At 36.3% G+C, this 26,772-nt stretch overlaps 3 protein-coding genes across 3 annotated transcripts; 1 reads left to right on the top strand and 2 right to left on the bottom strand.

Annotated features, from left to right (window-relative positions):
- The first annotated feature begins 642 nt into the window (after positions 1–642).
- Positions 643–8,510, top strand: LOC107773273 (protein decapping 5). Its single transcript, XM_016592714.2, has 8 exons — positions 643–1,098; positions 2,182–2,282; positions 3,372–3,443; positions 3,518–4,444; positions 5,618–5,683; positions 7,522–7,704; positions 7,809–7,919; positions 7,996–8,510. The coding sequence occupies exons 1-8, from the start codon at positions 930–932 to the stop codon at positions 8,164–8,166; spliced, it is 1,800 nt and encodes a 599-aa protein (XP_016448200.2). The 5' UTR covers positions 643–929; the 3' UTR covers positions 8,167–8,510.
- A 491-nt stretch (positions 8,511–9,001) lies between these two features.
- Positions 9,002–12,018, bottom strand: LOC107823869 (uncharacterized). The gene is made up of 5 exons (XM_016650569.2): positions 11,325–12,018; positions 10,950–11,069; positions 10,682–10,786; positions 10,470–10,583; positions 9,002–9,281 (listed from the first exon to the last, which is right to left on the bottom strand). Exons 1-5 carry the CDS (start codon positions 11,964–11,966, stop codon positions 9,114–9,116), a joined length of 1,149 nt encoding a protein of 382 aa, XP_016506055.1. The 5' UTR covers positions 11,967–12,018; the 3' UTR covers positions 9,002–9,113.
- Positions 12,019–13,430: 1,412 nt separating this feature from the next.
- Positions 13,431–16,761, bottom strand: LOC107823868 (clavaminate synthase-like protein At3g21360). Its single transcript, XM_016650568.2, has 3 exons — positions 16,352–16,761; positions 15,229–15,482; positions 13,431–14,117 (listed from the first exon to the last, which is right to left on the bottom strand). Exons 1-3 carry the CDS (start codon positions 16,718–16,720, stop codon positions 13,772–13,774), a joined length of 969 nt encoding a protein of 322 aa, XP_016506054.1. The 5' UTR covers positions 16,721–16,761; the 3' UTR covers positions 13,431–13,771.
- Between the last annotated feature and the right edge of the window lie 10,011 nt (positions 16,762–26,772).

Below are 26,772 nucleotides of genomic sequence, written 5' to 3'. Positions count from 1 at the left end.
CTCATGTATTTAAGTCGCAATATGTTGACAAAACTCTGCCTTATGATATCTGAAACTATTATTTTTTACCAAAATATTAAAGTTTGTTTTGGACATTGATACAATTTCCTCAAATAAGTCATATGTAGTCCTTATTTCATCTGTTGATTAACATACTGCTAGTTCGGTTATAAGTGGTCGTGCTCTCACTATCGATACCCTTAGTATGACATATGGATGCAAATATGTATGTCATTTAATGTATTTTTCGTCTTGATAGGAGGTGAATATGTAATAGTTGTTGTAATATTTATTTAGTTATAATTTTTTTGGTTGATAGATCTCCCAAATTGCAATTTTGATGAATCAAAGGTGTCTATTTATAGTATGAAATAGTACAAGAAGAGCAAGAATGGAATCCCTATGGCCTCCTCTCGTCCGCGAACTTCTGGATTAGGTAGAATCCTTTCCTCGTATGCTTGCTAATAAATTAATTTTTTTTTGTAAATGTATCTATAATTAAAACAAATACATATTGGCTCACCTCTTTGATAGACTTTCCAGTCCAAAACGGGTTACGTGTCACGTAGTCATTGGCATATCTATTTAATCTCCAATACCGACAATAAAATATTAATCATAGAGTCCACCAATTTTCCAATCCATTTAAAAAACACATTATCCATTTTACCTTCTGTTTCCTTTTAAGCAAAAAGCACAATCCTCACTGCATAATATACAACACTTAACAGCTCTCTCCTAAAAACAAGTCGATAATTACAGAACAAAAAATAAAAAAAGCAAAACAAAACGCCGTAGTAATACCAAAAAACCCTACACACAATAATTTCTCCGCCATCTTCAAGCTCCGAGTCAACTCTCTCTTTCTCTACTTTCTCTCTCTAGATATATTCAGGTATATGTAATTCTGAAGTAGAAATTTAGGAGTTATGGCGGCTGCGGCGACGGAGAGTTCATCGGCTAGATCTACAAGTGGAGGATCATCGGCTGATTCGTATATTGGAAGTTTAATTAGCTTGACTTCAAAGAGTGAGATCCGTTATGAAGGCATTCTCTATAACATCAATACTGATGAGTCCAGTATCGGTCTTCGCAACGGTACTTGTTTTTTTTTAATTCTCTTAATTTCAGTATAATTTTGGTTATTTTGTCGATTTTTTGAAATTTAGATCCTTATCAACTCTGATGAGTCCAGTAACGATCTTCGCAGTGGTACTTTTTTTGCTTATTTATAATCCGGAACTATTTTTGAATTATCTCTTTATTTTAGTATACTTTTGGTGATTTTATCGATTTTTTTTGAAACTTAGATCCATATTTATCTGATTGATGATTGATTTCAGCTGCTACTTTAGGCGGAGTTATTTGCTTAGGGCGAAGCTGGTTGTAATTTAACTTTTTTTTTTCCTTGTAAGAGAAAAATAGAGCTGAATTACGTGCTTTCATGAAAGCTTACTGAAAATTGACATTTTTCATTTTTAATTTTTCTGTTAAAGAGAAAACTTGAGTTGAATTGATGCCTAATTATCTCTTAATTTTATAATTTTGGTGAATCCGGTATTCTTTTTGAAAAAAAATAGATTTTTATTTATTTGATTTATGATTGATTATGCACCCAGCTTAAAGTTCATAGAAAGCTGAGATTTTTATTATTGTAAGAGCAAAAATGATTTGAATTAGGTGCTTTGATGTGTTTTTCAGAATTCGTATATTGCTATTTTTTTGGATATATTGGTGTAAGGATGTGAATATGTATGTTGAGTTGATAGTAAATAAAGTTGGAACCTTAGTTAAGATGAGGGAATATTACTGCAACAGGTTAAGGGCAGGCGGTTGTGTATTTGTAACAAAATTGAACTTGTAGTAGATGAGTTAAGCTAATTAGTTGCAGAAAAATTGGAAATTCATTTTTATGTGCATTTGTTGTTTAACTTGTTCAAAGTAGCATTGTGAAAAATGAAAATTGATTCCTATGCTGAATCATGTCTGTAGTTTTACTTTCTTAACTATCATGATATTGATATGACAATGTGGTGAAGCTATTTTGAACATCAAGGAAAAAGGTGATTGTACTTATGCCATGATGGAGTTTTCTAGGTTGAGCTTCTGTTGTTAATAATGTGTTCGCTGAAATATAAAGTGATATAGGATCTCGCAATTGATTATGATTTTTCATTGCAGTAAGATCATTTGGAACAGAGGGAAGAAAGAAGGATGGTCCTCAAGTACCTCCGAGTGACAAAATTTATGAATACATACTTTTCCGTGGAAGTGATATCAAGGTAATATGCTCCGCTGTGGACTTTTATGTTATTTTGGTTCGTTGTAAACTTAAGTGCCATCACGTAGTTCTTTGTGAGATCTCTCTCCTTTATTTTGTGAGATCTCTCTCATTTTTTTTTAAACGTAATAGTGTTGTAGATATCTTGAAGTCCATTTATAAGTTCGAAGAGTTTCTAGTGTTTTAATTGTTCAAAAGCTTATTTCAGAAGTGGGAGCAATCTTCTTCTCTTTAGATTTATGGTACTCTGGTATACAATTTTCTCCATTACAAGAACTTAACTTTGGGGTTTATGTCGGAAAGACAAAAGGCACTTAATAAAAAGTGTGAACTTGTTACTCAGTGCAGCACTTACCTTTCTTTTGATCTTCGTGATCAAGAAACAAGTTCATTACACTATGTATCCCAGCATTTGATTAGATGACCCTTAAGTTTGAGTCTTTGTTTTTTTAGCATGGCCCTTAGGTAAGCGAATAGTGCTGATATCCTTTTGATGTGATTTTCTGATTAGCAAATCATGTTCTCTGCTTGATTGCACTAATCTGGTGAAGGTGCAAAGGAGAGGCTATGTGCACCGAAATTCATTAAGTCATATCCTCTGTTTGTATCATTTTGAGTTGGCATTAGTTCAGGAATTGTGTTGGTTGAAATGTAGAAGGTAGATATACTTCTTCAGGAACCTGAGAATTTTTTGGTGAAAAAACTTGGTCTCCTTACTTAAAGAGGTACCTTACAATTGAGAAACATAAGAGGTAGGCAAAGGATTTTCGCTGATGAAAGTTAGAACACTCAGTGATAGGCAAAGGATTTTCGCTGATGAAAGTTAGAACACTCAGTGATAGAGTGAGAGAAAGTTACTTTATCAAAAAGGGTGAGAGGAAATTATTAATCATATCGTGCGTGATATTGGCATCTATTTACTTGTTGGGCCAGTAGCTTTAAATGCAGACATTAGGTTTTCTTATAATTGGCATATGTCTGGCCGTGATATTTGCATAATTGGTGTTTCATAAATGAGTTGCATTTTGCCCAAATTTTCTTTAAACTGATACACTGAGCTAAATGTTGATATGTATTTTGCTTCTTGCAGGATTTACAAGTCAAGTCTTCGCCACCTCTTCAAACTACACCACCAATAAACAATGACCCAGCTATTATCCATGTAAGCATAAAGCAATTGCACAAATGTTTAATATTGTGTGTGATTGAATTCTAATTCTTCTAACTAACCTTCAGTCACACTATCCTCGACCACCTACAACATCAGCAAGTTTACCTGCTCCTGTTGGGGGATCTTTGACGGATCTAAGTTCCCATTCTGCACAGCCGGGACATCCTGGCTCAGCATTCCAAAGTGGCCTGCCTTTGTATCAACCCGGAGGGAATTTAGGATCTTGGGGTCCATCACCTCCTCCTCCAAATGCGGGTGCTGGTGGACTTGGTATGCCAATGTATTGGCAAGGTTTTTATGGGGCACCCAATGGACTACCACAAATGCAGCAACAATCTTTGCTTCGTCCTCCTCCTGGACTTGCCATGCCTCCTTCCATGCCGCAGATGCAGTTTTCTGGTTTCAATTCGTCTTTGCCAACTGGAGGATCAAGCCTACAGGCGTCAAACTTGCCAGAATACCCTCCTTCATTGATGCCTACAACTACTAATCTAGGCGCTAGTTCTTTATCTGCTGCTACTTTGCCTTCAACTGTGCCTCCCCTGCAACCTGTGGCACCTGTGCCTGAAACAATATCCAGCACACTTTCAAACAAGGCTTCTGTTTCTGCTATTGCCCCATCGACATTAAGTGCTAGTTTACCGACTTTGCCTCCTTTGACAACCAGTCCTGATGTAAATCCTGTTGTACCGCCAATATCTATTAAACCCAATCCAGTACCTAGCCCAGCTTTGTCTCAATCTGTATCTACTGTCATGGGGCCATCCAGTTCTAATCTAGTGGATACACCCACACCTTCGCTGGTAACTCCGGGGCAGCTGCTGCAATCTGGACCAATTGATGTTCCATCAACTCAATCTACTCAGACAGCTCAAAAAGATGTTGAAGTGGTACAAGTATTGCCTGCACCATCTTCAGAAACTCCAGCTCCTGTTAAAACAGAAGCTCAGCCACCAATATTACCATTACCACTTCAGACACGTGTACAGAAGGTGCTCTTTTATGATTATTCATTTAGTTCTGAGTACTTGAAAGTTTTATTTATTTGCGCATTTATTTTACATTCTTGATCTTCCTGAGTGGACAATATTAGGCTAATCAATTCCCAGGGTATTATAATCTTGTTTGAACTTTTAATTTGGAAAAAGTTGAATTTAGTGGATGCTTGTTCCTTAGGACTATCTGTAATTAAGTTGGAATACTTGATGAAGTACTTGAAACTGCCTTTCCTGGCAAAAGTTTCCTACTTGAGAGGCCTTTTTCTTTGAAATTTTTCAAAGGATATAAAGGCTTTTATTCCACGGTTTATTTATTTGTAATATTTAAAAAAGGAGATAATTCTATCAAACATCTGGCGAATATTGCTAGATGTCCCTATAGGTTGCGACGTTGCGTTGCTATGCAGTCTGCTGTAGACAATAACACCATTTCTGTATCTTTTATATGATTTCCTGTGCTCCACACATTGATACATGATATGATGACTATTAACAGTGTAAGGCATGGTAAAATGTTTGTTATGAGAAGGAAGTTTGGTGCCAATTTTGTTAACCACACTATATGCTACCTTATGTATATTTGATGTGTTATGACTGGAGCATGTTAATAATATTCCAAGGCTGCTTGGTTATGAAAATACTTTACAGTGACCAGTCTTTGGTCAATCTTTGTAGTGTAATCTCTCGATACATTTACTTCCACTTTTGTTTTATTGCTGCTATCTCTTTATCATGGATCTTTTGCAAAGAAAACTTTAGACCCATGACCGAAGGTCACCAGGAGAAAGAATTGTGGTGATTCACTTTAGCTACGTAGTATAAATTCTAGTTTACCTTTACCTTTATCAAAATAAATAAATACTTTTCAGTGACCAATTTATTAATCAATCTTAACATTGCAATGCTCTCAACAGCTTTATTTTTGCTTTCCCTTTATTCCTTCCATCTCTTCATCGCGGATCTTTTGACAACAAAAATTAGACTCCTGACTTCAAAAAAAAAGGGGTAGACTCATGATGTACTTCATGGTGATGTGGTTGCGGGCATTTAATTATACTTGTGTCATCCTTTGCATTATACATATGCCAAAAATCTCCTTACTGCTGGCAAAATCCTGTGGTATTTATTTGGAAGCTAATAATCTCCCTTGATTTTCTTTTCTTTTAGACAAATGGAGCTCCATATCAGGCACGTTACAACAACTACAGAGGGCGTGGCGGAAGAGGAATGGGGGTAATCGATTATGTGCATATTTAAACCATTATAAACCTAGATCTGTGTAATTTATGGTATTATATTCATATTTATTTATATCTATATCTGACGTCTTAAAGTTAAATCTTTATATTCTTTGTAAAAAGTTTTAGTCTGGAGTTATAAGTCCTTTTATGGCCGTAACAAATCTAAATCTGGCCCTTTCTGTGATGAATGGCTGAAAGGGGGTTAATCCAATATTTTTGCATTCAATTTAATCCTTAATAGTTGACTAAATGGTTGTGGTGTATATAATGCAAAGCTATGAATGCGTTGTAAGGAACTTTGTAAGCAGAGTATTTCTTCGAAACTGATTTGCTAGTATTTATCAATTCTGGTCGTGTTACCAAAAGTTTGAGTGTGCATGACCATACAAGTAGCATAGGTAGGTTTGATTAAAAAAATACAATGAAGGTAGGTACATTATGGCCTCATTTGTTTTTTTTTAAGATTAAGACGTCTGAATCTGAATACACATCTGAATATCAAGATGTGTATTAAGATTAAGACATCTAAATCTGAATACACATCTGAATATTAAGATGCATATTAAGATCTGAATATTAAATGATTAAGACTGTTTGATTTTTAATTTCTGAATGTATAAAATTTATCTTTATTTGAAAATTAATAAACATAAAATTCAAATGAAATACTAATTAATCTAATATTCTATCAATAAAATATATAATTTTTTTAAAATATAGTATTTGCTGGAGGTGTTGGCTAACAGTGGTGCTTGTGAATGCCGACTAGAGGTGGTGGTTGGTGGTAGGTTTGGTTGGTGGTGGTTCAAGGTAGTAGCTAGTGGTGATTAGTAGTGCTGGCGATTATGATTTAGGATGGTGGTGGTGAGTGGTGATAGTTAATAATGGCGGGTGGTAGTGGTAGTTGTGATTGAGGAAGGTGGTGGTAGGTGGTGGTAGTTTATAATGATGGGTAGTGCCGGTTATGATTGTTGATGGTGACTGGGTGGTTAGTTGTGGTAGTTGAGGTGGATGAGTGTTTGTGGTTGAGAATGATGGTGGTGGGAGTGGTGTGGATGGCGGGTGGTGGTAGTCGATTATGGTGGCGGCTTTGATTGAGGATGATGGTGGTGATGGAGGTTGAGTATGGTGGTGGTGGCGTGGTGGTACTTGATAGTGGTAGGCGGTGACGACAATTAATAATGAATATGGATGATAGCATCTTAATGAAATTAAGTCTATGTTATGGATCTTAATCCATTAAGTGATTGTGAAGTAAAAAAAACAAACACACTTAATGATTAAGATCTGAATAATTAAGATTCAAACTTTAAAAACAAACGCACTTAATGTCTGAGATCTGAATGATTAAGATTCAGACCTTCATTAGTTGCAAACAAATGAGGCCATATGACCAACTTTGTCTGATCGCTTGAGTTTCATTGTCATTTACCCCATTTTACACTTGACGTAGCTGTTATAATCGTGAGATTTGTATGTGCCTTCAATTTACTGCTACATTTATGAACATGTTCAGCTAGCTCCCATATATACAATTCTAGGACTAGGTCTTGATATCAGTGTTTTGACTGCCATTCAATATTTTTATGTAATTGTACATGCAACCTTACATTGAAGGATGAATCTTAAGTCCACAAGTTGTGCCCTCCAATGAATAATCTGACTCGTTGCTTAAATGAATATACTAAGGTTAATGTTACGGTATTGGAGCGGTCCTTTTATTTTAATTGACTTTTGAATGCCTGAATTGTTTGGTTAGGATTATGATTTATAATAGATGACCTTTTCTTGAGTAGTTAATGATGATAGATTGATTAACTTCCTCGTCAGGTTTCAAGACCAGTAACAAAATTCGAAGAGGATTTTGATTTTATGGCCATGAATGAGAAGTTCAAGAAAGACGAAGTGTGGGGTCATCTTGGCAAAAGTAACAGAGAAGGAGATGGAAATGGCAGTGACGAAGATATCTCTTTCAATGAATATGATGATGATCTTCCTAAGATTGATGTCAAGGTGGTTGTTTAAATTCTCTTCGACCTCAATTCTTATGCATACCCCTTGTTCACGTATCTTGGACCTAGCTTTGTATTTATGTTTAAGATCTTTTCTTTCTGCAGCCTGTTTACAATAAGGATGATTTCTTCGACTCTTTGTCAAGTAATGCACTTGATAATGACCCAAATCATGGAAGGACCAGGTTCTCTGAGCAAAGGAAGATTGACGTTGAGGTATATCTGATTCTTATGCACTACTTTCCTAACTATGGCTCTTTTTCAATGAGCTAATTTGTTTTGGTGGGTGCAGACATTTGGAGACTTCTCAAGATACAGGGGTGGCCGTGGTGGTCGTGGTCCTGGACGTGGTGGACGTTCTCGAGGTTCGTATTATGGAAGAGGAGGATATGGAGGAAACGGGTATGGTTATGGTTATGGTGGTAGAGGCAGAGGCCGTGGTATGCCATCCCGTGCTTTGTAAAAGCATTTGCTGTATTATCTCGAGCTTGAGCTAGAAGCAAATATCTGCCTCTTTTAGGCAGGACAGTGTTAGTACTATCCGATCCTGTAACGTTTGTGCATCTTGTCTACGTTTTAAGGAATAAATTCAGGCTGTAAAAGTATGTTCAGTTTTCCTCCTTGGGCTAGAGCTCATTTATCTAGCTGCTAATTATACAAGCACAATGGCTAGAGTCCTATTGTAGCCTGCTTGGCGATTGCAATGTGAAAATTTGGCACTTACCATTTTCCTTTAGTAGTGTTAATGTACAATTCCAACTTTGAAGAAGTTTATTTACTTTAAGAGATTTGTTTGTGTAGTTGAAATTGCAAATATTCTCATATGGATACAATTTCAAGTTGTGAATATTTCCAGGTAGCATTCTTTTAGCAAATCTTAGTCCAACTTGTGGAAGTCACATATACAAAGCTAATCTGGGACAAAGTTTTCGGCGAGATAACTTCATTATATTTGTGGTGAAATTCTTATGCATTTAATTTCAAACTCACAAATGAAAGCTTGGCATTGCATAACTGCAAAAGGAATGAAACAAGTGCACACATTAACTAAAACCAAACTAAAGAGACTACTGTCTTTTATCAAATTGGTAAAATGACACCTGAAGCTTACTATAACAGCAGTTCTTTCATTATATATACAAACATATCCACAAATCCTGAACTCAAATCTAAAAGGAATGAAGTAACACACATTGAGTAAAAACAAACTATACAATATCTATCAAATTGGTAAAATGACTCCTGACTATTTGAAAGAACACTACTAAAAGAATGCAGCTAAAATATGGTTTACTGAGTTAAATGGCAACTAGCTAGTTCTATGATTAGTGAATCTGATTATCCAATTACTGCTACTTTTCTGATACAAATTCATCATTTAAATCACCAATGGACTTGAGTAGAAAGGTTTCAGAGAGTTAACAATTTGTAATAGCAGTTGTTTCCAGAGAGTAGAATCTGATAGCCTTCACCACAGGGACACCTAAAATGCAGAATCAGAGAATTCCCCATTCTTTCCACCCACACAGCTTCCTCACACGACGCTTCTGTTTCAGTTTCAGTCTCTGTCTCATTCTCCTATTTGTAAACAAGCAAACCCCATCAGTTAACAGAACTAATGCCAAGTGTTCAAAAGGTGAATCTCTTTTGCTTTATTATGAATATTAACAAAACAGCAAGAACTCCATCGCAGTAAACAAAACTAATTCTGAGTGTGTAAAAGGCAAATCATTTTTTGCACTATTAAGAACATTAAATGAAACAGCAAGAATCCCATCACAGTAAACAAGACTATTTATAAGTGTTTAAATGGTGAATCTTTTTTTGCTCTATTATGAATATTAAACAAAATATCAAGAACTCCGTCACAGTAAACAAAATTAATTCCAAGTGTTTAAGAGGTAAATCTTTTTTGCTCTCTTATGTACATTAAGCAGAAGAGCTAGAACCCCATCACAGTAAACAAAACTAATTCTGAGTATTGAAAGTGTAAAATATTTTGCTCTATTATGAACATTAAACAAAACAGCAAGAACCCCATCATCAGTAAACAAAACTAATTCTAAGTGTTTAAAAAGTTAACCTTTTTTGCTCTATTATGAGCATTCAACAAAACAGCAAGAACCCCATCACAGCAAACAAAACTAACTCTAAGTATTTAGAAGGTAAATCTTGTTTGAAAGGTAACAAGGCTTCTTTTCCTAAGAATGAGATTTGACAGATGAGTCCCATTGGTTTATGTTTTACATGGATAAGGATGTAAATCTATTTTGTTCCATGATATCTGAAAATTTCTCTAAGTTCAGAATCTTTATACAAAATGTCTGAGAAATGATTACGCCGCAGCAAGGTACATAATACTGAAACATCAGATAGCTTGTTTATCAATCAACTCTTCAATATGTCCAAATTTCCATAAATTATAGAGTCACAGATCAGTGTGAACCTCAAGAAATGTACCCATAATGGTCTATATGATATCAAGCAATATGATATCTGCTGTAGTTGCAAGTAATATAATATCTGCTGAGGTTAAAGAGTAGATCATATGGTCTCGAATACAAAAAATCCCATATAATCTAATATTAGTGAAACTCTAAACTTCAACACATTCCAGTTCAACAAGCTCAAGTTCAATGTTTAAGAATTACTGTTAATTTTTTGCACTACAACATTTAAGGGTACCGCAAACAATGAAAGAATTAAATAAAACTCTTTAGAGAAACTGTAGATCTACACAAAGTTTTTGTGATAAAAGTTCCAAACCTTTAAACTCTTGTTTTCTTCCGAGGAAGCTTTTTCTACTTGAGCATCTTCTTGAATCATAAGATCACACCATTGTCTCATTTCTTTCATTCCTTGCTTCATTCTCTTTAGCCTCTGCAAATTACACCAAAGATAAAGTAAGACTTCCATTTCTGTGAAGAAATTGAAATTGTAAACCAAAAAGAAGAAAATGAGATTGAAAACAAACAAACCATTGTAGTAGGAGATTCTGCATTGTTAACAGCATCACTTGATTCTTGAACATTTTGTGAACAGCTACCTGTTCTTGCAAGTGCACTTTGACTCGGTGATTTTCTCTGCAAATTTAAAATGAAGAAAGACAAATACATCAAACAAAAATTTTAGAGACAAAATTACCCCACCCCAATATTCCAATGAGAAACAAAATTTCATGAACTCAAAACCTAATAAAAAATTTTAAAATGAAAGAAGAAGAAGACTCAAGTTTTAGAAACAAACCATAGCATTAGGAGATTCTCCATTTTTGTTCAAAGCTCCACCACCAAATTCTTGAACATTATTTGGTGACGAACTAGCTGTTCTTGACAGTGCACTTTGTGGTGGATGAGTAGTGGATTTCTGTAAATGAAGAAAAAAAACCAAAACAAAAAAAGGCACCCCATTAAGAAAAATTGAACTAAAATTTCTGGAAACTGAAAATGAAGTCTCACACACACACACACACACACACACACACACACACACACACACATTCAAGCCAAAGGGAAAATACCCCAATATTTAGGACCAAAGAGAAACAACATTTCAAGAATATCAAAATCCCAATAAATAAAAATAAGAAAGGAGAAAGACCCAAGTTTTAGAAAACCAAACCAAAGCAATAGGAGATTCTCCATTTTTGTTAAAAGCGCCACCACCTAATTCTTGAATAGTATTTGGTGACCAGCTTGTTGTTCTTGGCAGTGTACTTTGAGTAGTAGCTGATTTTCTCTTATTAGAACCACAACCAGAGCCGCCAGTGGGATCAGATAAAGTCCGATAAAGTGGTGTAGGAAACTGAGCTGGCACTAACGGCGGCTTCGCCGGAGACGGCGAAGGTGACGGAGTTCTTGAATTTACGATCAGCTGAGGTTTAAGGAAAGTAGAATTAGATTCTTGGTGGTTGTAATTTTGAAGTGGGAGTTTGGTGAACCCTTCGAGGATATGGGGGTGGCTGTTGGTGTCGCCGCCGGCGGTGGAAATGGGCGGTGGTGGTAGAGGGGTGGTGTCAGTGGCGGTTCTTTTAGGGAATGGTTCTTCAAGAGATGAAGTGTAGTTACAGTTTGAGTATCTTTTTGTTTTTGTAGTGGAGCCACCGTAAAGGGTGGTTTTTTCAGGTGATGGGTCGCCGGAGAGTTGTTGGTCTGTGGTGGGGTCAGCGGTGGAGTGGTGGTTGAGTGCGGCGGAGCTGAGGTGGAGCATGGCTAAGGGAGAATCAATTGGAGTTGAAAGGTCTTGCAGTTCTTGAAAACTCATCTCTTTCCGAAAACTGTATTAACTGAATTTGGAAGATTTAGGCGCGAGAGAATATTAGGCTACATTTTGGATTATAGAGTACAACTTTTTTTGGCTTATTTTACTTTCTTTTGGTTCCGGGGGGTGGGGGTGGGGGTGGGGTGGGGGATAGACTGGTTATCAGTTTTTCTTTTTGTTGATTTATCTCTAAATCTTGAATTTAGTTGTGGTTATATTCAAAATTTTATAACTAGTTTTTTTTTCTCCCTTTTTTAATATAGGTCACAAGTTCAAGGGGTGAAAATTAGGGGTGGGCGTTCGGTCGGTTCGGTTATTTGGTTTTCGATTTTGTAAAAGTAATAATCGAAACGGAACTGAAATAAGTTCGGTTCAGTTCGATTTTTTAATTTTGGTTCGTTTTATTTCTAATCGGTTTTCGGTTTGAACATTATCATATTGGGCTCTCTCTATGTAATAATTGGACTGGCGAATTTGTTGGTTTTCTTTTAAAATTTCGGTAAGTTAGAATAAAATAATAAGTTTGGATTGAGTCTTTGATGGACTTCAAAATTGAGCCTATATTATTACTTATGGGCTTAACCTATATATAACTTAAAGAATCGATATGCTAATCATTCGGTTTTTCGGCTAACCGAACCAAATAAATTAATAATCGAAAACCGAACCGAAAAACTGAAAATTTAAAATTTTAAACTGAACCGACCGAAAAAACCAAATAACCGAAACCGAAATAAAAATATTTTCGGTTCGGTCGGTTTCTTCGGTTCGGACCGAAATATACCCACCCCTAGTGAAAACAGTCTCTTTCAAAAATGTCGAGTAAGGTTACATACAATAGATCTTGTGGTCCGGCTCTTCCCCGGACTCCGCGCACAGCGGAAGCTTAGTACACCAGGCTATCCTTTTATTGATTTCTCTTCATGCATATCATTTTTGTTTTTGTATATGGTGTAGTATATATTGTATTTGTATATATCTTGAAATTGGTTGAAAATTTGAGAATAAGTTACCAAAAAATGCATATCCTAGTGTTACAAGTCCTTAGTTTGAAATAGATTAGTATCAATTAAATAAATTACACACCAATATTGATTGAGATAAAAATGAGTTGAATGTCATGATATACTCCAATTTGCCCAACTCAAAATCACTTCTCAAATTCATTCTTGTTACAAGGGTCAAAAGGTGTTTCTCCCCTTACCCATTTATTCATTCATTATTTTATTTTCAGATAGAGAAGAAACTATTTAACCAAATTAGAGAGTTGGGAATCAACCTTTGTGTAATATATATTCTTTTAGCAAGTGATTATCTTAAGGCTCCGATTACGTAAAACTCGATTAATTTTGACACAATTAATTTGAATACAATGAGCTAATTAGGATTCCTCTAGTTTAAATACATAAATAAATGACTTCATATGTTACAAATTCTGGGAGGATTTTGGTGAGATAACAAATAATACATCTCCAAAGTTTACTTCATTTATATCGAAATTCTACAACATTTTAATTCAAACTTATAAAGAAAAGCTTGGTAATACATAACTTCTAGGAAGAGAAAGGTGAGATAAGAAATTAAATTTTGTTGAAATTATATGACTATCTCATCTAAAAGCGTATAAGCTATTAGAGAGAATACATTTTTATTTACTTAATTCTGTTTTTAATGTCCCTCGTGAAAATTCTCTCATCAACTAAGAAAATGATCAACTTATTTTTTCAACACTCCTGTTAATATGCGGGCATGATTATTTTTTATGGGCTAAACACGTGAAAATTCTCTGTTCTGCTCAGAAAATTAATTTACTTGCAAGTAGCAACAAGGACCTTCCTAGGTGGAAGAGAAGGTCTTCTAGCATGAAGTGTAGCAAAGTTATCAAGGAAGAGAACATCATTTTTTTGCCACTTGAATTGTATGCTTTCTTCTTCAATTATCTCTTCACATCTTTTTACAAAATTTTCTGGTATTTCTGTTCCATCAAACATCATAGCTGAGCTTATGTCTTTGCCATACATTCCAACCAATGTATTGAACCACATCCTTCTTCCCTTTCTTCCTTCAAAAACCCTCGTTAAATATCGCGGTCCTAAGATTGTTTTTACACCTCCATTTGGTAGCCATTCCATCTCCATTCCAAGTGCTTTAGCCCTGTAACAAAGATTTTTCATCAAGATTGTAGTTATAGGTCACGAGTTCGAGCCGTGTAAGCAATAACCAATGTTTGTATTAGGGTAGACTGTCTATATCACATCCTTAGGTGCGGTCTTTCCCCGAATATTACGTGAATATGGAAGATTTTGTGCACCGATCCCCGAACTTTTTATTTTAGTTATAGAGTTCGAAGAATGAAAGCTTGCTTAGAAATTTTTTGTTGTGCAATTGAATGTACACTATGTGCTTATTAGTGTCTTACCAAATAATGTAATCAGAAACTTATTCTTTTACTTTTAAGGACAAGTTGTTATAGTTATAAAAATATCATAACATGTTTACAATTATAAATTTTAATTATTTTTTCTTATTAGCTCCCTATTATAAAATTAATTTGGAATTTTAAAATTAATATATACCAAAATAAATTATAAATTATTTCACTAAAAACTTGTAATTGCACTCCTTAGTTAAATTTTAAAAAGAATGAATAAGGCAACTTTTCTCGGAAAAGCATTGCTTATATTTCCTAATATCAGTCTTTTATTTGTTTCATAAAGAAAAAAGCTTCATTTTCTTTTCCACTTTTTGCCAAACTACTCTTTCTGAATTTCTCCACTATTGTTTTTAATAAAAAAATGTTCTTAAATAGCTAGACTTTCAATTAAATATGATATATTTGATAATGCAATTTTATAGTTGTCATCAACAATCACAGACTGCTAATTCACGCTATATACTTTTCCTGATATATAGTTTGAGTCGAAAATAATGCACGTATTCATGCCACTGCCTTAAATATAGCATTTTACTACTATATTTTACAACGATGAGAACCTTTATTTCCACTATTATTTCCTTCTTTTTTAAATCAAAGCTAGATATAAAATTTACAATTGTCCTCAATAATATGTTTACCACAATTTGATAAGGGTAAAAATACGATATAATTAAAGAACAATATTTACATAAGCTAGTCATGTTAGTACATTTACTTTCGATCTGATTTGTTAGGAGTCGTTTAAGTTTTATTAAAGATTTATATGCTGATAGAAAATATATAAAACTTATAATGCTAGGGAAACTAAGTTTATATAATATTAATTACCTTTTTTCAGCTTCAGCAGGATCAGAAGTACCAAAAGCATCTTCCCAACCTCTGCCTCTCATTGAAGCTTTGTCATTCTTACTTGGAGCAGTAAATGTGTATTTCAATCCTTTCTTTTCTATTTCTTCAACAATTTCTGGGAATTCCTCTATCATTCTTTCTGTTACTCTGAAGCTTGGTACAAATGGTGTTTCTCCACCTTCTGGTGGTGGTATTTCACAATACAGTATCACTTTCTTTGGGAATTCCTTTATCTATAGCATGTCACAGAATTAAAAAAAAAAGATTTGTTTTAATTAATCGGATTTTATAATTTATATATTTTAACAGCCAAAAATAATGTTTACATTATAAGTATAATTTAACATGTTGTTGTGTACTTGTCTGCCTTATTTTTAACTCACTAGTCTCACTAAGTATAGACAATTACTTGTAGTTATCTTTTAAAAAGTCAAAACAGATTGTTTCGGTCGGTCCTTTTTTTAAAAGATTAATAATTTAAAAAGGCACCATCAGGGAATCGAACTAGGCTCTATAATATTAGTTATACTCGTTAATCGCATTTTTGTACGAAAATAACCGACCAAATTTGGTTGGTTTTATTAAAAAATAAAGTTACCAACCGCAATTAGTCAGTTTTTTAAAATGATCGACCAAAATAACCGACTGATATCGGTTGGTTTTCTGAATATTGATTCAAATTTATTTTAAATAAAACCGGTCGAAGTTGGTCATTTTCTTGAAAAATAAACTTCCCGGGACGCAAAAGTAATATTCGGTACTTTGGCGCGAAAAATAAAACGACTGAATTAACTGAATTCAGTCGATTTCGTAAAAAAAAAAAAAAAAAAAAAAAAAAATTCAAAAACCGACCGAGTTTAGCCGGTTTTTTGACTGACCGAAGTTGGTTGGTTGGCCCTAAACGGTTTTGACAGAAATTCTAGTAGTGAATTAGTTGAGTATTAATCAGCGAGAGCCGATTAAGGAGAGATAAAAGAATAACTTAGGTAAATACTCTTACGATTAAGACTATTGAAATGAGTTTCTTAAGGGAAGCTTAAAAACTTTAAAACACAGATAATACTAAGTAAAATGAACAAAATTTTGAGAAGAAAATACTTACAAGGACCATCTCGTGATGAAAATATATGAATTCAGAAAGGGGTCCTTCATTAGCAGTCCATACTCTCTTATAAATATGTGTTCTTGGTGCTGGTCCAACATATCGAATATCTTCCCAACCAAAAGTTTCAACAATATCATTAAAATTTTGTGCATTTTTTACATCAAAACCTCGTAAAAGAACAGCACTATTCTTAGTAATCATATTGTCAAACCATTCTTTGTTATTGTCCAAAGACTCAAGCAATGATTTGATGTCATTCTTGTTTGGTTCTATAGGGTTTAAAACTAATGGCATGATTTCACCATCTACAATTTTTTCTCCTTCGCATTTGCCTACCTTAAAATCCTTGCAACTGTATTCAGCCATTTCTCTCTTCTTAATTTGCTTTTTTTCTTTTGGTTTAATTTTTTGAGGCTATGGTATTTATAGATGAAATGGAGGTGAGTTAGCTTGTAGAGAGTTTTTGTTAATCGCTAATGCACATATGAATAAAAAGATAATGAGTTGGTGAATAATCAGAGGCGGATTCAGGATTTAAATTTAATAGGTTCAATCTTTAAGATTTTTACTATTTAACTCATTATACTAATAAAATTATGGGTTCAGATATTATAACTGTTGATATTTTAGTAAGTTTTTATATATATATTAATACCCTGTGTCGAAAGTTATATGTTCGATTGAATCCGTAGCTAAGGCTATATCCGCCCATATTGGTGACGGCCAACTTTGGGTTTCTCTTAATTTGTCTTTGTGTGGTTAGTTATTTATTACATGGTTTGACGTTTTGTTTGTGTGAGTTTACTAAATTAGCTCGGTATTCACGTTTCGCTTGGTAAACAACTACAACACTAATTACAAAAGGGAAAAAAGTACCAAAAGAGGTAATCATGCTAATTATATATTTTCTTAATACTAATCTTACTTTTCACGTCTCTACCATACTCATCTTGTGGATATCTTGGATATTATTGGACCTATAAAAGTCCAACATATCTAGCATATCTACAAAAATGAGTGTCGTGGAGATGCATACGAACGGTAAGATGGAGATATGTGATCGTACAAGATTACAAAAGTTAAAAAATTACCACATAATAAGGTGCAAGTAACATATAAATTAAAGATACTAGTATAAGTTTAAAAAAGCCATTTGAGTGATATATCCTATTTCTAGTCATCGATCATCAAATGTACCGGTCCATAGGTGTGTGAAACCAGTGAATAAAGATATTAAAAAGGAGATAGGCCTAAAATCACATTGAAGAAAGTTATAGAAAGATTTATGGTTCTTGTAATCCATGTAGACTTAGCGACAAAAAATAGTGTAATGAAAAAGGAAAAAGATCTCTACAACACCATTTAGTTAAGATAAAATTTAGCCATGTCAGATATTTTTAGGTCCAATATTCGCTAAAAAATCTTTTAGTGTCGCATTTTAGCAAAGCCTCGTTAGTGTACTATGAGAAAGTTATTAGCTTATGAATAGCTATCTTCTTTAGACATAAGAAATTGAGGTCCAATTTGTCTTCATCCAAACCTTGTAATTAATTTGCTTGACTTTTACCTGAAAAACAACTCAGTAACGTTGTTAACATCGAACTGTAACAAAGAAATGTGATGAGAAACCTTTATAGTTTATGGTAACGCAGAAGTTCTTAGATCTGCTCGTTAATTAATTAACTTATGGAATCAAGTCCTCCTACTTAATCCTAAGTATTACTCCCTCCGTTCCAATTTATGTGAACCTGTTTGACTGGACATGGAATTTAAGAAAAAATGAAGACTTTTGTAATTTGTGGTCCTAAACATGTCAGAAAGGGGTCCAGAGTATTTGTGTGATTATAAAAGCTTTTCATTAAGGGTAGAATTGGAAATTTAAGCTAAATTGTTTCCAAATTTAGAATGGGGTCATTCTTTTTGGAACGGACCAAAAACAAAATAGGTTCACATAAACGGGAACGCAGGGAGTATATGTTATTGAAGAAAAATAACAAAAAATAACAAGAATTAATAATATATACTTCTTTATCTCATAGATCATGAGAGAAACTCAAAGACGGCGGCATAGCCATAACAAAATTACTAAGAACTTAGAATACTAGCTAACTGCTCCATTGAATTGGTTGTACTGCAACTTAGCTTGTTTTTATTTACTTTCATTGTCACATTTTATGTGAGGTACTTTTCTTTATAATAAGTCCAAAAAGGAAGGAAATATTTTTATTTTTAGGAACAATTTAATTTAAAATTTTTATTTTACTTTTAATAACATGATTTAGAACCACATATATGTCTGTGGCTTGTTGTAGACTATAAATTTTAAAAATAATTCTTTTCTCGATCAAACACCATCGTATAAAATGAAAAAGAGAAGGAGAAAGTAAAAGGACATGTCTCTTATTTCTTAGCCTTTGCATCCAGTAATATTTTTAATTTCGTTTTTTGGTATTAAGGTGACCTATAGGTCACGGATTCGAGCCGTGAAAGCAGCCACTAATGCTTGCATATGGTAAATTGTTTACGTCACACCCTTGGGATGCGATCTTTCCTCGAACCCTACATGAACGCAGGATACTTTGTACACTGCACCGCCCCCTTTTTTTCTTTTTCTTTTTAAAAGCGACAATGCTGGTTAATAGTGAAAGAGGAGAAGCTAAGGGGTCCAAGGATATTGTTGGGATTGAAAGAGGTACATCCCAAATTCTTTTCATTCTTCATTTTTATTTCCGCTTCTTTTTCTCTTTTTTCTACTCCTTTCGTTCACTTTTACTTGTCCACTATTCACTTTGCACACCCCTTAAGAAATAATAAATGAAATACATAATTTATCATGATACTCATATTAATTTATGCATATTTTTAATGGATTTGAGAAAAATGATTTGAAATGAGTAATTAATAATGTGAGTATAACAGAAAAAAAAGAAATTGTCTTCTCTTGATATGCTAAAAGTGATAAGTAAAAAACTATTTTTAGAATAGTGGACAATTAAAAGTGAACGGATGGAGTAATTAAGTACTCCATCTGTCTCATGTTATCAGTCGTGGTTACTAAAAATAGTTATCTTAAATTATTTGTCACTTTAGAAGTTCAAGAGAAAATTAATTATCTTTTTCCTTTTTTACCCTTAGTAATAGTTATCCTTGAAAACTATAAACATCTCAATTATAAATAACTTTGTTCAAATATCAATGAAAAAAGATTAAATATTAAGATATTAATAAAGGTAAAATAATTAAAATCTCATTCTAATTAATTTTTTTTAAAGAGCGTGTACAAGAGAATAATGACACAGATAATATGAGATGGGGGAGTAAGAAGCAACAAGAGCAAAGATTAGGACATAAAAATCGTAAGAGTGAGACAAAAGACAGTGAACATTAAACATTGGTATATGCTGCAAAATTGGGGGAGTCGACAGTATATTAGTGAGGCACTCGATCTTTATAAACGCCCTTCGCACTTTATTCCAAGAAAATACTACTCCACTTCTCAATTAAAGGGAGCTTGCACTAATGCGACTAGATTCATTGATGGTAAATACTTATCCGTTTTCAATATTTTTAGACAACTAATTAATACAATAGAAGTCCTTTCTACGCATCTTTTTTTCACTTAACTATGATTAAGTTATGTTTTTCAACTGTAATTCTTAAAGTGTTATAGTTAAGTTACTTGTGTTCGTATAGATAATGAGTACGAATAAGTTTTTACTCTTTAAGAGTATTTTTGGAAAGATATATGAGAGTTGAATTTGAGCCTAATTACTAATTACGAGTAAATGCGCAATTTAGTTTATTTGTCTGATTAAATTATTTTTCTTAAATATGATACAGTTTCCAATTCTTAAGGAGAAGGAGTACAAATTACTAATAATTACATGATATAACTAAAATCCGAAGGTGACTTTTCAGTTTTTTTTTGTTTTGTTTTCATCTTCATTTTCAATAGTAAATTAGTCCTCGAACCTTCAGATAAAAAGATATCAGAAATGTTAATGGAGGAAGCAGAGAAAGGAGAATGCATTCTTTCTAGTATCAATATTGAGCTACAAGACTGGAAATTAAAATACAACGAACAATTTACACACACGACTAACTAACTAACTAATTTGACTTAATTTAATCCTAACTAACTCCAGCTCATTGACAACTGGCTTCTTGCTGCTTAACAACTTCTAACTAACTGTCTCAACACTCCCCTCAAGCTGAGGGGTGAAATATATTCTGTTTATCGTAAAAATTGAGTAACAATTAAACTTGTATTGTGGTTTTAAGGATATGTGATTTAACCCAAAACCAATTGATAAACAACGAATTAAATAGACAAATTGAATAACAAAATAAATCAAACCGGTCTGTAAACAATGCCTCGACCTCGATGCGAGATAGTTTCGAGGTTAGTTAATAAGAACAATAGAGGATGGAACAAACAATGATGAACAAATAAAGCAGCGTATATGTATATTCTTATCAGTGAATAATGATCCCCCTTACAAATGAATGTGATCCCTCTTTATATAATAGATGAATCCTAAATAAGGTACAACTCTAATAATGGAAGTAGATCCTATGATTGGCACTAATAACCGCTTTGATTTGATCTGTTCCGGGATTTTCGCCGTGATCTTCGACCGGTTACTGATATCTCGCCATTCCGTTATTACGCCTTACTCGAAGTTAGTCATGCTTGATCTCGATTGTTGTTGGCCTCGATCTCAATGAACACTTCGATCTCCAGGCGTGATGTTCTATCTTCGAGCTCGAGCCCGATCTATTATGAGGTTACCCTCGAGGCAACTCCCCTGCCAACGAAATCGGGTATGCCCGATTTCGAACGTATATAGATAGTCCCCTCATTTTTTGGAGTGTAACGAGAAGAAACAAATTTGAGACTTTGATTTAATACCTCGATCAATTATGACGTCAACATCGTGACGTAAGCGACAGAAGCGATTGAAGCGTCGCGTCTGCACAGTTCCCAAGGTCATTAATTAACGCAGTTGATGGTCGGCCACCTGTGCTTTCAAACCATCAAAGTGGCTGTTATAAATAGACCACCTTCATAATCTTCTCAAACTTTACTTTCAAACTTCTTCCAATATTCAAAAGCTCTTCTATTCTCTTCAAGTTCATCAACTTTGCCGGTTTCCGTTTGCCAATCCCTTATTAAAACACAAATTCTGCTCTCTTCTTCGTTAAACCTTATATAGTAATGGCAAAAACATCAAAGATCGTTTCTCAAGAAGAAAAGGCCTCCTCATCGCAGTCGGCCGGTGATAAAACACCGGTGGAGCCACGTATCGAAGAGTGCATCCCCGGGCCATATGAACTTACTTCCGACTTTAAAGTCAAAAAACCCTCTTCGGTTCCTGGCCGATGCAAGCCCATGCCTAGAAACATCTGTTCGATATCCGAAGGCGATATCGAGCAGGTGAAAAAAGACTGCCACTGGGAGAATAAAGAGGTGGTGATTCCTACCCCCGAGGAGGACATCACCACTCATGTGAAAGGGTTCTTAAGTGTGTATACTTATCCTTTCACATTGGGTTCCATCGATCCTATCATAATCGACTTTCGCCGCTAATACCGGGTAACCCTAGGCCAGATCTACCCCTCTTTTTGGCGCATTGTCATTTTGCTCAGATTCTTCTCGAGCAAGGTCGAGGGGATGTCTTTCACCCTCGATCATCTTATTAGGATATATAGCCCCCGTCTTTATCGGGGCGGACTGGTAAGGCTTTAGCACCGGGCCACGAAGGTGCTGTTCTCGAGCATAGATGAGGACAAGGACCGAGGATGGATCAGCCGGTTTGTTCGAGTCAGGACCTCCGACTTAATCCCCGCCGAGAAGATGCCATTCCCCGAAGAATGGAACATGAAGCGTAAGTAGAACCTCATCGATAATGTTTGATTACTTGTTATGTTTCCTTTATCTCTTCTCATCTATATTCTTTTTTATGGTGCAGCTTCCCCCTGGTTTCCTGGTGCAGTCCCGGACCTTGCAGGTTAGGTTCGACAATTGGCTTCAACCTCTTCGTATGCTGAGCGCTCGTGGCGCGATTTTGCCAAAGGCCGATGGGAGGCCAAAAATCATGGTAAGTTCCCCTGTCCGTGTTTGATGCTTTCTTGTGAAATACTTCTTTTTAACTTGATTTCTTCTCATACAGGTCTTGGAGAAAATATCGTCATGAGGCCGCCTCCCCTCGGGGAAGGGGAGGCCCCAAATCCGACCAAACACAAGAAAAGGAGAGGGGCATCGACTCCAGATACCCCAAAGCCCAAGAAAAGCAAGGCTCGAAAGTCGAAGACTGATCCCTCCGTTCTATCTTTCGATGTAGTCCAAACACTACGAGATGAAGACGATGAGGGAGAAGACGTCGACTGCCTGATGGTGGCTCGGAAGAGGGAAGGCATTGAAGCTTCGAGAACTGCTGAGCCGGTGACGATCGAGGAGGTTCAGCCGCAAATCGAGGTGATCTTGGGGGAAGGTCCGAGCAGGGTCCCCGAGTCATCGGGTGCTGATGATGCCTCCTGTCGTGATGAGAAATCGGTGGGTGTGCCCGAAGGGTCTAGTTCTGAGGCCCTTCAAAGAGAAGAGAATGCCCCAAGTGACTCGTTTGGGGCAATTGACGTTGGTAATTCGCTGCCCGGTCCCACATTCTCGGAGGGGCAGTTTCGGGATGCCCGGTCTATGGGGACCCCCGAGGTGGGGACGGCCCCCGAAGGGGATGATATATTTCGCGGCTGCTTCACGAGGGTCGATGATGTTCCCGAACTAGATGCATCACTCATTTTTGTTGAGGCTCAACGGCTTCTGAACCAAGTGAGTTTTAGCCCATGTTACCATGCTCGCGTTTGTTCATATTTCTTTAAGTCTGATTTCCTCCCTTTCTGTACAGGCTACGACGCTCCATCGAGAAGCGTCCTCCAAATATCGAGTTGAGCTGGCCCGATGCGAGGCCGATCTCAAAAATCTTACGGAGAAGAGAGACTCCCTCAAACGCCTCTATGTGCATAAAGAAGAGGAGATCACGAGTATTCGAGCCGAGCTAACAAGAGCTCATCAAGATCATACCGAGCTCATTGAACGGATAATGTAAATTTTTGGGAGCTTGTTATGTATTAACTTGATATTGGCGACTAACACTTTGATACTGCAGGTTCAGGAGAAGGCCGAATTAGTTGAGCAGCTTCGTGAGGAGGCCAAGATGAAGGAGGCAGAGACTTTGGGGTGGAAGCAGAATATGGTCCGTCTTGCCTCGATGAAAGAAACGGTTCGGGCCCAACTGTCTTCGGTTGAGCGTCAACTCCAAAGTGTGAAGGAGGAGAACTTGGCCCGAGCCCAGAAGGTTGAAGAGCTCGAGACTCGGTTGGCCGCTGAGCTTGCAAGGACCACATCCGAGGCAGAGGCGCTCGTGGCCTCCTAACGAGCTGATGCCAAAGTCGCTAACACTTGGGCAAAGGAATTTTCTGATACTGTTGAGGTTAGATTGTCCCGTATTGCCGAGCATGCTAGGTGCCAGTCTCTAAGAGAGACTCTTGAGGAGGTACATGCTCGTGGCTTCGACCTCACAGCTGATATCGAGAATGCGAAGGTTTTGGAGGACGAGGCCGAAGCTTTGCTTTCCGATGAAGAAAGACTCTGCGAGTGGATCCGAGATCGAAGGAGATGAAGATGAAGCTCCCGAAGATGCGGCTCCCGAGGCGGACGAGGCACTTGGTATTTTTCTCCTTTTGTTTTTTGTGTAAGACCCTGTGTGGTCTTTGTAAATACTTTGCATATATGAAAGATTCATTTTCTTTCTGTTTCGTCTCTGATTTTTGATTTATGATAAATTTTGATTTGCCTTTGCCTTGTGAAATCTTTATTGCAATCGGGTTGCTGTAGCCTCTATAATCGAGTGAGCAATAGCTCGAACTTAGAGTAAAACAAACCCTTAGGTTTTTTAGTTAAGCGAGGGCGAGTCCCCGAGCTTAACAACATGTTCGGAATTTGATTTTGGATGGCTTGATCGTAGCCGTAATTGTACTATTTTTATAGCCGAGTTCGAGTAAGTTTCGAACTCACAGTAATATACCCCTTAAGGTTTTATATCAAATAATGATGAATCCTCGAGCTATATTCAAGTCAGTTTTATTTGAGCTCGGAATAGTGGAACCTTAGATCCGAATTGAGTGAGAACAAAATCTCGAACTCTAACTGTATTGGCCCTTAGGCTCTTTAGATTGGGCCGATATAGTCTCTAAAAGATGGCTATTTTTTTTTCTTTTTCGGCTTAGAAGACTTAGTAAAAAATTTCTTTATGCCTTAACACGTATTCTTTACCCATTGGATTTTTTGAGGGTTCGATGTCGATTGTAACCCCTTTGCTTTTTGTGCCTTAGCACGTTTGTGTTAAGATAATTTGATACCTCTTAAGGTTTCTTGAGGGCCGATTTTATCGAAGCCCTTTTTATTACTTGCCGAGGATAGCCTTTTTAACCGGTTTTTCAAAGAATTCGAAGATGTATTTTTATTGCGGGATTCGGACGTCTCCGAGCCGCCTTAATTTGGCCGTAGCCTTTGGGTATGCCTCTTGGGCTTATTTTCCAATAACACTTCGAACTTGTTTGAAGTATTAGTCCCCGATAATGATGGCCTTGGCCTATAGATCGAGGGGTGCCTCTTTGAGATCTTATGAATTTGAGTTTAGATTACTCGAATATGTTGATCGTCAACGGCAATCCCCGAGTGTACGAGGTATATTGGCACTTGGCCCTTGAGCCATTTCTCACAAAATCATAAGTATGGAGCTTGTATAGTAGAAAATTTTCTTTGAGACACAAGATGTTTGATATAAAAAGAATGCTTCTTTGTATAATTTATACATGCATACATGTTTTGCCATCGGGGCTCGACTAATCTATACGGACACGGTTCATTCGACCGTTTGGCCCATTACAAAGTTTCTCTATCGAGACCCTTTGACACAAAGTATTTTCCTCGAAAGTGTAACATCCGAGGGTGATGCCCCCCAGTATTTGAGGTTGATTGTACAAAAGCCTTGGATACTGTTGAATTGTCCTCAGGTAGCACATAATTGTTGTCTCGTTAAAAACCTCGCCGTAAAAACCCACTTGGGACAAAAATCGATCTAAGGAAAAAAGAGTGCAACGCGTGCTTTAAAACCTGAGGTCTCGATGTCTTCGATTGATCACCTGCAGTGAGTTAGTGTAGAAAATGAAAAAAGGGAATAAAGTCATACCTTAGCAATAATACCGTTTGAGAAGCGATATGTTCCAATTATTTGGCAGTTGTTCGTCGTCCATCGTGCCGAGCTTATAAGATCTCTTTCCGACGATGTCGAGGACTTGGTAGGGTCCTTCCCAGTTTAGGCCGAGCTTTCCTTCATTAGGATCTCGAGTGTTGATGGTGACTTTCCTCAGGACTAAGTCCCCGACTCTGAAGTGGCGAAGGTTGGTTCTCCTATTGTAGTATCTTTCGAGTCGTTGCTTTTGTGCAACCATTCGAACGAGTGCGGCTTCTCGTTTTTCATCCAATAATTCGAGGCTAGTATTCATAGCCTCGTGATTTGACTCTTCTATTGTATGTCAAAACCTGGCACTGGGTTCCCCGACTTCGACTGCAATCAAGGCTTCGTAGCCATATACTAAGGAGAACGGGGTTGCCCCTGTACTGGATTTTGACGTTGTTCGATATGCTCAAAGGACTTCGGGTAGAATTTCTCTCCATTTCTCCTTAGCGTCGTTCAACCTTTTCTTTAGGTTTTGAATGAGCCTTGTTCGTCGATTCGGCCTGTCCGTTTCCACTAGGGTCATACGGCGTTGATAATACCTTTTTTAGTTTGTGGTCTTCGAGGAATTTCGTCACTTTGCACCCGATAAATTATTTTCCATTGTCACACACTATTTCGGCAGGTATCCCAAATCGACATATGAGATCCCAGATGAAGTCTATAACCTCTTTCTCTCTCACTTTCTCGAACGCCTATGCTTCAATCCATTTAGAGAAATAGTCAGTCATAAATAAAATAAACTTGGCTTTACTTGGGACCGATGGCAGAGGGCCGACGATATCCATCCCCCATTTCTTGAATGGCCACGGGGATAGGACTGAACGAAGTTGTTCTCCGGACTGATAGATCATCGGTGCAAACCTTTGACATTTATCACATTTTCGAACAAACTCCTTAGTGTCTTTTTCCATGCTATCCCAGTAGTATCCTGCTCTAATGATTTTGTGAATCGGTGATTCGGCGCCTGAGTGGTTCTCACAAGTTCCTTCATGGACCTCTCGTAGAACATAATCGGTGTCTCATGGTCCTAAGCATACTGCCAATGGTCCATCGAATATCCTTCTGTATAATGTTCTATCTTCAGCCAATGTGAATCGAGCAGCTCTGGTTCGTAGG

This window comes from Nicotiana tabacum, chromosome 24 (genome assembly GCF_000715075.1).
Source record: "Nicotiana tabacum cultivar K326 chromosome 24, ASM71507v2, whole genome shotgun sequence".
Taxonomy (NCBI): Eukaryota; Viridiplantae; Streptophyta; class Magnoliopsida; order Solanales; family Solanaceae; genus Nicotiana; species Nicotiana tabacum.
The sequence above is the reverse complement of the archived record's forward strand: the minus strand, read 5'-3'. Positions and strand labels throughout refer to the sequence as shown.